The sequence below is a fragment of the Tachyglossus aculeatus genome, chromosome 27 (genome assembly GCF_015852505.1).
Source record: "Tachyglossus aculeatus isolate mTacAcu1 chromosome 27, mTacAcu1.pri, whole genome shotgun sequence".
NCBI classification, from domain to species: domain Eukaryota; kingdom Metazoa; phylum Chordata; class Mammalia; order Monotremata; family Tachyglossidae; genus Tachyglossus; species Tachyglossus aculeatus.
In genome coordinates this window covers 4,339,200-4,350,319 of record NC_052092.1, presented here as the reverse complement: position 1 = coordinate 4,350,319, position 11,120 = coordinate 4,339,200, and the positions used below count along the sequence as shown (strand labels likewise).

The 11,120-nt window shown below is 53.7% G+C and overlaps 1 protein-coding gene across 1 annotated transcript; it reads left to right on the top strand.

Annotated features, from left to right (window-relative positions):
* Positions 1–580: 580 nt before the first annotated feature.
* On the top strand, positions 581–10,731 carry HEBP1 (heme binding protein 1). Its single transcript, XM_038767891.1, has 4 exons — positions 581–688; positions 3,871–4,009; positions 4,722–4,902; positions 10,430–10,731. The coding sequence occupies exons 1-4, from the start codon at positions 611–613 to the stop codon at positions 10,599–10,601; spliced, it is 570 nt and encodes a 189-aa protein (XP_038623819.1). The 5' UTR covers positions 581–610; the 3' UTR covers positions 10,602–10,731.
* The last annotated feature ends 389 nt before the right edge of the window (positions 10,732–11,120 follow it).

The following is an 11,120-nucleotide window of genomic DNA, read 5'->3' as shown; positions in this document are numbered from 1 at the left end:
ACGATTGATGATGATGGAATCAGAAGTCATGGGTTCAAATCCCGACTCACCAATTGTCAGCTGTGTGACTTTGGGCAGTCACTGAACTTCTCTGTGCCTCAGTTCCCTCATCTGTAAAATGGGGATTAAGGCCACGAGCCCCCCGTGGGACAACCTGCTCACCTTGCAACCTCCTCAGCGCTTAGAACAGTGCTTCCCCTCCTTCCTCTCCCCCTCCCCATCCCCCCGCCTTGCCTCCTTCCCCTCCCCACAGCCCCAGTATATATGTTTGTACATATTTATTACTCTATTTATTTCACTTGTACATATTCATTCTATGTATTTTATTTTGTTAATATGTTTTGTTTCGTTATCTGTCTCCCCCTTCTAGACTGGGAGCCCGCTGTTGGGTAGGGACCGTCTCTCTATGTTGCCCACTTGTCCTTCCCAAGCGCTCAGTACAGTGTTCTGCACACAGTAAGCGCTCAATAGATGCGATTGAATGAATGAACAGTAATACTAATGCTGAGGGTCCCGGGTGCGGGACGGCCCCGCCCCCGGCCCCGCCCCCTTTGGGCTGTCGGTGGCCCAGGGGCCTCCTCGTTGTCGGTGAGCACGGGCCCGCGGAGCCATGCTGGGCGTCATCAAAAACTCGCTTTTCGGGGCCGTGGAGACGTGGCCGTGGACCGTCCTCAGCCACGGGGGCACGGTAGGGGGCGCCCGCGGGCACGGGGCCGGGGATCGCGCTCAGCCACGGGGGCACGGCAGGGGGCGCCCGCGGGCACGGGAATCGCCCTCAGCCTCGGGGGGCACAGCAGGGGGCGCCCAAGGGCACGGGGTCGCCCTCAGCAGGGGACCGTTATCAGCCACGGGGGCACGGTAGGGGGCGCCCGCGGGCACGGGGATCGGCCTCAGCCACGGGGGGAACAGCAGGGGGCGCCCGCGGGCACGGGAATCGCCCTCAGCCACGGGGGCACGGTAGGGGGCGCCCGCGGGCACGGGCACGGGCACGGGGATCGCCCTCAGCCACGGGGGCACAGCAGGGGGCGCCCGCGGGCACAAGGATCGCCCTCAGCCACGGGGGCACAGCAGGGGGCGCCCAAGGGCACGAGGATCGCCCTCAGCCACGGGGGGCACGGCAGGGGGCGCCCAAGGGCACGGGAATCGCCCTCAGCCTCGGGGGGCACAGCAGGGGGCGCCCAAGGGCACGGGGTCGCCCTCAGCCAGGGGCCGGGGACCGTTGTCAGCCACGGGGGCACGGTAGGGGGCGCCCACGGGGCCGGGGATCGCCCTCAGCCACAGGGGCCCAGCAGGGGGCGCCCGCGGGCACGAGGACCGCCCTCAGCCACGGGGGCACAGCAGGGGGCGCCCGCGGGCACGGGAATTTCCCTCAGCCACGGGGGGCACGGCAGGGGGCGCCCGATCCACAGGCGGCCCTCAGGAGAGAAGGCTGGGGTCGAGATAATAATAATAATAATGGATAATGATGGCATTTGTTAAGCGCTTACTATGTGCCAAGCACTGCTGTAAGCGCTGGGGGAGATACAAGGTCATCAGGTTGTCTCAGGTGGGGCTCACAGGCCTCATCCCCATTTGACAGGTGAGGGAACGGAGGCCCAGAGAAGTGAAGTTAATAGACTGTGAGCCCACTGTCGGGTAGGGACTGTCTCTATATGTTGCCAACTTGTACTTCCCAAGCGCTTAGTACAGTGCTCTGCACGCAGTAAGCGCTCAATAAATACGATTGATGATGATGATGATGAAGCGACTTGCCCAAAGTCACACAGCGGACAAGTGTATATATGTATATATGTTTGTACATATTTATTATTCTATTTATTTATTTATTTATTTATTTATTTATTTTGCTTGTACATATCTATTCTATTTATTTTATTTTGTTAGTATGTTTGGTTTTGTTCTCTGTCTCCCCCTTTTAGACTGTGAGCCCACTGTTGGGTAGAGACTGTCTCTATATGTTGCTAACTTGTACTTCCCAAGCGCTTAGTACAGTGCTCTGCACACAGTAAGTGCTCAATAAATACGATTGATTGATTGATTGATCGAAGTGGCGGAGGCGGGATTAGAACCCATGACCTCTGACTCCTAAGCCTGGGCTCTCACCACAAAGCCACGCTGCGGGCTGGGGGTGTTTCCATGGGGGCCGGGATGGCCCCATCCAGCTGTCCATCCAGCAAGTGGATTCCTGGTTTCCTTCGTCCAGCTGAGCCCGGGCCCTCTGACCCTGTGCCATTTCTGCTAATTATTATTATTATTATTATAATGGTATTTGTTAAGCACCTACTGTGTGCCAGGCACTGTACTAAGCACTGGGGTGGATACAAGCAAATCGTGTTGGGCACAATCCCTGTCCCACATGGGGTTCCCAGTCTCAATCCCCATTTTACAAATGAGGTCACTGAGGCACAGAGAAGTGAAGTGACTTGCCCAAAGTCACAAATTATAACCCCGGGGGGGTGCTGAGACCGGAGCAGACCTCCCCCCGGCCAGAGCCTGTCCCGGAGTGATTGGGCGCTGGGTGGGTGTAGCCGGCCGGGCTGAGGGTTTATCGGTCAGTGCCTTGTTTGCCTGGCTTCACCCACAGCAGGCGGGGGCCCTCATCCCGATAGCAACCGCTTCATCACCCTGTGTCGAAGTTCCTCCTTGGGCAAGACTTGCACAATCCACTCCCCCTCTCCCTCACACTGCCTCTTCTGCCCACTTCCAGCCAGCTAGGTGGGCGTTTCTGTCACTCCGTCCCACAATAAAAGCACTTTCCTTTGACCCAAGCACACTGACCGCAACCGCCCCTTTCCCTTTGGTCCCCCCCAGCACCACTGGGAATGGTGTGGGGAAGAGCTCAGGCAGTAACCCCACCTTCCAGGGGAGGAAACTGAGCTTTAGAAAAGTTAAATGACTTGCCCAAAGCCACACAGCAGGCTAAGGGCAGTGCTGGGACTGGAACCCAGGTCTCCTGACTTCCAGGAGGCAAGTGAAAAGTGAGAAGCAGCGTGGCCCAAAGGATGTTTTGTTTTGTTGTCTGTCTCCCCCCTCTAGACTGTGAGCCCGTTGTTGGGTAGGGACTGTCTCTATATGTTGCCAACTTGTACTTCCCAAGCGCTTAGTACAGTGCTTAGCACACAGTAAGCACTCAATAAATACAATTGATTGAATGAATGAATGACCGAGCCCGGGCCTGGGAGTCCAAAGGGCCTAGGTGCTATTCCTGGCTCCGTCGCTTGTCTGCTGTATGATCTTGGGCAAGTCATTTAATTTCTCTGTGCCTCAGTGACCTCATCTGTAAAACGGGGATTAAGACTATGTGCCCCGTATAGGACATGGACTGTATTCAACCTGCTAATTCTGTTGTATTGTACTTTCCCAAGTGCTTAGTACAGTGCCATTGATTGATTGATTAGCTTGTATCTGCCCCAGTGCTACTACAATGTCTGGCACAGAGTAAGCGCTTGACAAATACCATATTTCAAAAATTGCATGAGTGTGGATGCATGCATACATTTGTGTGTTTTTGTGCGTGTGTTTGTGCGTGCTTGGCAGAGTTCCAAGTCTGCCTGGTGTTGTGGGGGGGTGGTCAAGAAAAGTGTGTGGTCTAACAAGCAAGCACTAACACGGGCCCATGCCAACCTGTAGCCCCAAAGCCCCCCCAAATTACTCCACCTGGAGTTTTCCACCTGCCCTTTCGACTGAGGTGTGGAGAGAGCTCAGTGCCACCCACAGAGGGCTCAGGTAAGGCCAAGTTCCCCCCTACCCAGCAACACCCATCTCCCCAACCCCCCACTTCTACCCCCACTGGCGGCCCAGAGCTGATGCTGGGCCCCCCGGAAGGCCCAGCCCGAGGTTTGGACCGCGGCCGTGTCTCTGTCTCCCGAGGACGACGTCCCGTATGAGGAGCGGGCATGCGAGGGCGGCAAGTTTGCCACGGTGGAGGTGGTGGGCAAGCCCTTCGACGAGGCTCTGCGGGAGGCCATGCCCAAGGTGGTCAAGTACGCGGGAGGCACCAATGAACAGGGTGAGTGCCCCCCCGTCCCACCCCTGACTTCGGCGAGAGTCTGGTTTCAGCCCCCGAGGTCAGGCCAGGGATGGTCAGCCGCTGACTGTTAGCATGGTTTGGGTGGACACAGCCTCCGCCCTCTCGGGGCTGTCCATCCCAGGGTCTGTCAGATGACCAGAGGGGCCACAGCCTTCGGACTAACCCTAATGGCCAAAGCTCATCAGGGACAACAGTCATTGTGGCCAGTAGCCAAGTCGACCACCGAGCAAGAGGGCCACTTTTTAGGGACAGCGGGATGGAGAGCATGGGGGCCGTGGCTTCGTGGGTGGAAGGATCCTGTAAGGCAAGTTGATAAATCAGAGAGTCCCAATTTGGTGTCTCTCTCACCCTGGATGGAAGCTCTCAGGTGGTACCCACTTATCAAGGCTTCCTCTTTCCCCGTACTACTCCAGCTTTGCCCAATCGCGCCCCTCCTCCAAAGCCCTCCTCAAAAGTCCCCTCCTCAAAATTCACCTCCTCAAGGAGGCCTGACAGGATTTCTCCCTCCCCCCTACCCTCGTTCCTGGCCAAGCCGGCCCCTCAGCCCTTAGTAATTTAGCTCTTCCCCCATCTCAGCTCTCAACTCGCTTTGCGTCATATCCCGCCCCTGCGGTCGACTGTAGGCTCCTCAAGGGCAGGGCCCCCCAACCCCAACCCCTTTGCCCCCTGAACCTGGCCCCGTCCTTCCTAGGCGTCGGGATGGGCATGTCCGTCCCAGTGTCGTTCCTCGTGTTCCCGGCTGAAGACGGCTCCTTCCAGCAGAAGGTGAAGGTCTGCTTTCGGATCCCCAGCTCCTTCCAAGCCAACCCTCCCCTTCCCACCGACTCCAGCATCCAGATCGAGCAGCGTGAACCCATGACAGTCTTCTCCTCGTAAGACCATGATGCTCAGGAGGCCTGGTTTTCCTCTTGGAAGCCCCCTGCCCAGGGAGGGGGCAATGGGGAGGCAGCACGGGGGAATGGGGCAGGGGACTACAAGAACTCCTTTACTAGCAGTATCTGGAGGTGCTCAATGTGAGCAGAGCACTGTGCCAAGCGCTGGGAAAGAACGTAAGGGTGGAAATGTGTCTGTTTATTGTTATATTACACTCTCCCAAGTGCTTAGTACAGTGCTCTGCACACAGTAAGCACTCAAATATGATTGACTGATAATCAGAGGGGTCGTTGTTTAGCACCCACTGGGTAACACATTCCCTGCCCTCAAGGCACATCCACTCCGCCCTCTGCTTCAATCAATCGTATTTATTGAGCGCTGTGTGCAGAGCACTGTACTAAGCACTTGGGAGAGTACAATATAACATAACAGACATTCCCCGCCCTGTTTTTATCGCATCACAACAGCCCACAATTATCATTTCACAGGCACCACCACTATGATTATTATTATTATTAGCCTCGGGGGACTTCTAGGGGTGGGTACCAGGAGCTGGGCTGGAGTGGGTCCTGAATTCGACCCGCGGGACTTAGGGAGACCAGGATTGAACAGGCAACAGCCTGGTCCGATGAAGTAGCCACGTGAAAATCAGATTTTCAGAATGGTAGGGGCCACATGGGGAGTGAGTTCTGGGTTGGCCCTGTCTGGGGGGGGAATTGGGGAATATTCCTGGGGGGCTGGGGAGATCCGGCTATCTGAAGCTGGACTAGATGCCGATGCCTTCTCTTGATAATTGCAAGCCCTTAACAAAACACCATTCTGTGCCAAGCACTGTACTAATCACTGGGGTAACAATAATCATAGTAGCGGTATTTAAGCGCTTACTGTGTGCCAGGCATTGTACTAAGGGGTGGATACAAGCAAATCGAGTTGGACACAGTCCCTGTCTCACATGGGGTTCACAGTCTCAATCCCCGTTTTACAGATGAGGTAAAGGAGGCACAGAGAAGTGAAGTAATTTGCCCGAGGTCACACAACAGACAAGTGGCGGAGTCAGGATTAGAACCCAGGTCCTTCGGACCCCCAGGCCCGGGCTGTAGCCACTATGCCACGCTACTTCACGGTTCCCGTCCCACATGGGGCTCACAGTCCAAGTCAGAGGGTGAACAGGGAGTGAATCCCCCTTTTACAGGTGAAGAAACTGAGGCACAGAGAAATTAAGAGATTTGCCCACGGCCACAGCAGGAGAGCGGCGGAGCAGGGATTAGAACTCGGGTCCTCCGCCACCCAGGCCCTGGCTCCTTCCCCTCGGGCCTGCGGCTCCTCTTCCTCCCCTCCTCTCACATCCTGCACTGCCCTGGCAAGATATATGCTTGCACAGCACAAATTCACTGGTCTCATGACAATCTCCGACAGACACGTGCTCCACGCATGACTGTTCACAAGCCCCGGGGGGGGCGGGAGGGGAAATTCACACATTGAGACCTTGGTGGATTTTGGCAACTGGGAGATTATTTATGGGGAAAGAGTCGAGGCAAGCAAATCTGTAAACATCAAAAATGGATCCCAGGTTCAGGCTTGAGGGAGGGGTCGATCCTACTTCCCATTCATTCATTCAATCGTATTTATTGAGCGCTTACTGTGTGCAGAGCACTGTACTAAGCGCTTGGGAAGTACAATTCAGCAACAGAGACAATCCCTGCCTACAATGGGCTCACAGTCTAGAAGAAAGAAAGGCTGGCAGCGGCGGGATTTGATCGAACACGCCAGGTCTGATGAAGTAGCCACGTGAGAATTAGATTTTCAGACCCCCCCTCTCCCCTCACTCAATAACCACATAGGAGATGTTGGAGGAGGGGCCCTATCATCCTTATTCAACCCCCAAGGATGCAGAAATATAGTAAAATAATGAAACTTGTTAAGCACTTACTATGTGCCAAAAACTATTCTAAGCACTGGGGTAGATACAAGTTAATTAGGTTGGATACAGTCTCTGTTCCACATGGGGCTTACACCCTTAATCCCCATTTTACGGATGAGGTAACTAAGGCAGAGGAAAGTGAAGTGACTGGCCCAAGGTCACACAGCAGACTTGTGGCAGAGCCAGGATTAGAACCCAGGTCCTTCTGACTCCCGGGCCTGTGTTCTATCCACTAAGCCACACTGCTTCTCTACTAGGACGGGTTGTTAATCATATCTATTGAGTGCTTATTGGGTGCAGAGCCCTGTAGTAAGCACTTGGGAGTGTACCATATAACAGAGTTGATAGACACATTCCCTACCCAAAACAAGCTTCCAATCTAGAGGCTATCGGTGCCTGTCTACTTGTTTTGCTTTGTTTTGTTTTCTGTCTCCCCCCTTCTAGGCTGTGAGCCCGTTGTTGGGTAAGGATTGTCTCTATTTGTTGCCAAATTGTACTTTCCAAGGGCTCAGTACAGTGCTCTGCGCACAGTAAGTGCTCAATAAATACGACTGAACGAATAAATGGAGGACCGTAAAATACCGTCATTATTATTATCCTGTGCCAAGCACTGAGCTGAACACAAGATCAGCAGGTCGGACACAGTTCCTAACTGACAGGGGGCTCCCATCATTTTTTGGATGAGGAAACTGAGGCAATGAGAAGCAGCCTGGCCTAGTGGAAACCAGCCTGGGAGTCAGAGGACTTGGGTTCTAATTCGAGCTCTGCCAGCTGTCTGCCATGGGACCTCGGGCAAATTACTTAACTTTTCAGTTTTCTCACCTGTAAAATAGGGATTAAATACCCATTCTCCCTCCTACTTAGACTCTGTTCATTCAATTGTATTTATTGAGCGCTTACTGTGTGCAGAGCACTGTACTAAGCGCTTGGGAAGTACAAGTTGGCAACATATAGAGATGGTCCCTACCCAACAACAGGCTCACAGTCTAGAGAGACAGCGTCCGACCTAATTAACTCATACCTACTCCGGAGTTTAGAACAGTATTTGACACAAAGTAAGCGCTTTGTGTCTCATTAAAAATAAAATGAGAAATGAAGTGACTCGTCCAAGGTCATAAGGGAGGCAAGGGGCGGAGTCAGGATGAGAACTCGGATCTCCTGAATCATAATCTGGTGCTTTTGCCACTAATCCTTACTGTTTCTCAGTCTCCATCCCCAGCTTGCTTCCTTTTGCAAAAGGGAAGTTCAAGTGAACAGCACAGTTCTGGGCAATTGACTTTAGTGTCTGCCTCTCCCGTTAGACTCTTTGAGGGATCTCGTCTGCTAATTCAGGTGTCCTCTCCCAAACGCTCAATCCAGTGCACTGCACACAGTGAACCGTCGACTCCTCGAGGGCAGGCAACACGTCTAATAATAATAATAATAATAATAATGACGGCATTTGTTAAGCACTTACTATGTGCCCAGCACCGTTCTAAGCACTGGGGGGATACAAGGTAATCGGGTTGTCCCACGTGGGGCTCACACTCTTAATCCCCATTTTTAGACTGTGAGCCCAATGTTGGGTAGGAACTGTCTCTATATGCCAATTTGTACTTCCCAAGCGCTTAGTACAGTGCTTTGCACATAGTAAGCACTCAATAAATACGATTGATGATGATGAAGGGGTAACTGAGGCCCAGAGAAATTAAGTGACTTGCCCAAAGTCACTCAGCTGACAAGTGGCAGAGCCGGGATTAGAACCCCTGACCTCTGACTCCCAAGCCCGTGCTCTTTCCTTTGAGCTACGCTGCTGGACTCCCCTAAGAGTTCAGTTCAGTGCTATGCACATAGTAGTCTGTAAACTCCTCATGGGCAGGGATTGTGGTCTGCCACCTGTATTGGACTCCCCTGAGTGTTCAGTTCAGTGCTCTGCAGGCAGTAGACTAAGCTCCCTGGGGGTAGGGATTGCATCTACTTACAGTGCTCTCACCAACATTTAGTAAAGCGCTCTGGGCTCCCCAATAGGGCAACATTCTGCATCTCACCTCCGCTCGACCCTGGAGAGCAGGGAGAGGGGGGCAAACATCCAGTCGGGACTCCAACTTCACGTCCAAACCCACCCCTACTGGGGGGCAGGGGGAGACACTCCTTGCCCTAACCGGACCCTGGGATCCCCCCCGGCCCCCAACCCACCTGCAGTCACTTAACTCCTCTGAACCCTGGGCCAACCACTGGGAAGGAGAAATCTGACAGACTCATCAGCCTCTTCTGCCCTGGTTCATTCAGTCGGTCGTATTTACTGAGCGCTTACTGCACTGCACTAAGCACTTGGGAAAATACAATAGAAGACCGACTCCCCTTGACCTCTCCCACCCCTGTTCCTGCAGATCACGTCACCTTCCCCTCCGCACCCTCCATGACCTCTCTCCTCAGCCTACACGCAGAAGTCACTCCATCAAGGGTGGGAAGGGGTATTCCTGGCACCCTGTCATCAACGGGCTGTGGGGAAGCGGCCCAGACAAACCACTTGAAAGCAGCCAGCGTGATTCAGAGCGCCCTGTTGCGGGTTGGCACGCATGGGGCCGAGGGAAACCGGGTGTCCCCAGCTCCAGTGGGCCGGGAGGTCTTGTCGGGGAGGTCGGGACCCGATCCCCCTGTGGAATTGTGAGTGGTAGTGAAAAGAGCCCAGGCTTGGGAGTCAGGGGACCTGAGTTCTCATCCTGACTCTGCCACTTGCTTTTTTGGGTGACCTTGGGGAAGTCACTTAACGTCTCTATGCCTCAGTTCTCCAGTTGTCCCTCCTAGCCTGTGAGCCCCATGTAATTCACTTCTATAAACCCCAGTTCTTAGAACGGTGTTTGTTACATAGTAAGCGCTTAAATACCATTAAAAGAGAAGGGGCACCCTCCACTCCTCTGCAGCTAACCTCCTCACTGTGCCTCGTTCTCGCCTGTCCCGCTGTCGACCCCCGGCCCACGTCCTCCCCCTGGTCTGGAATGCCCTCCCTCTGAACATCTGCCAAGCTAGCTCTCTTTCTCCCTTCAAAGCCCTACTGAGAGCTCACCACCTCCAGGAGGCCTTCCCAGACTGAGCCCCCTCCTTCGTCTCCCCCGCCTTACCTCCTTCCCTTCCCCACAGCACCTGTATATATGATTGTACAGATTTATTACTCTATTTTACTTGTACATATTTACTATTCTATTTTATTTTTTTAACATGTTTTGTTGTCTGTCTCCCCCTTCTAGACTGTGAGCCCGTTGTTGGGTAGGGACCGTCTCTATATGTTGCCAACTTGTACTTCCCAAGCGCTTAGTACAGTGCTCTGCACACAGTAAGCGCTCAATAAATACGACTGAATGAATGAATGAACCTGATCACCTTGTAACCTCCCCAACGCTTAGAACAGTGCTTTGCACATAGTAAGTGCTTAATAAATGCCATTATCATTATTATTATTATTATTCCAGGCCAGAGGCAGGATGTGGGTATTGTGTGGTGTTCTTATATCATGGGATGATGAGGGCAGAACGTGGTGGGCAACCACTGCGTCATGTGACAACAGGGAATGGGCAGTGGGCACACCGATGCCTTTCGCTCACAGCCCTCCCCCTGACCTCCCACAGGCAATTTGGGGGGTTCGCCAAGGAGGCCGACTATGCAGCCCGTTGGGCCCAACTGCACTCGGTCCTGGAGGGCATCGGCCCCCTGCGCCGCGACTGCTGCTACTTCACCGGCTACGACCCACCCATGAAGCCCTTCGGACGTCGCAATGAGGTCTGGCTGGTTAGAGAGTGAGGGGCCGGGGGGATCCCGCACTGAAACAGCATCCCCCCCCCCCACTGCAAATATGCTGCCTCTCCCCTCACCCCCTTTTCCTGCGTAAAAACCAAGTGCTGACCAATAAAGGACCCCGAACCCAATGACATTCTGGGAAACTCTCTTTGTGCACATCTTTGCCCCATCAATTAAGGAATCATCTCAGCCCTAGTTGCAAAGCGAACACTCAGAGAAGCCAAGTGGCCAATGGGATAGAGCCTGGGAATCAGTAGGACCTGGGTTCTAATCACAGCTCCACCGCTTGTCTGCTGTGTGACCTTGGGTGAGACACTGCACTTCTCTGGGCCTCAGTTACCTTATCGGTAATAGGGGGATTAAGACCATTAACTCCGTGTGGGACATGGACTATGTCCACCTTGATTAGCTTGTATCTACCCCAGCGCTTTCTACAATGCCTGACATGTGCTCAACAAATACCTTTTAAAAAATAAAAAAGTATCAAGACACACATTCCTTGCCCTCAAGAAGCTACCAATT

Bases quoted from the DNA above. Each gene is read 5' to 3' on its own strand.
- HEBP1 (XM_038767891.1), top strand. From the start codon at position 611: ATGCTGGGCGTCATCAAAAACTCGCTTTTCGGGGCCGTGGAGACGTGG. The intron at 689-3,870 runs GTAGGGGGCGCC...CTGTCTCCCGAG, and splicing joins TCCTCAGCCACGGGGGCACG to GACGACGTCCCGTATGAGGA. The intron at 4,010-4,721 runs GTGAGTGCCCCC...CGTCCTTCCTAG, and splicing joins GGGAGGCACCAATGAACAGG to GCGTCGGGATGGGCATGTCC.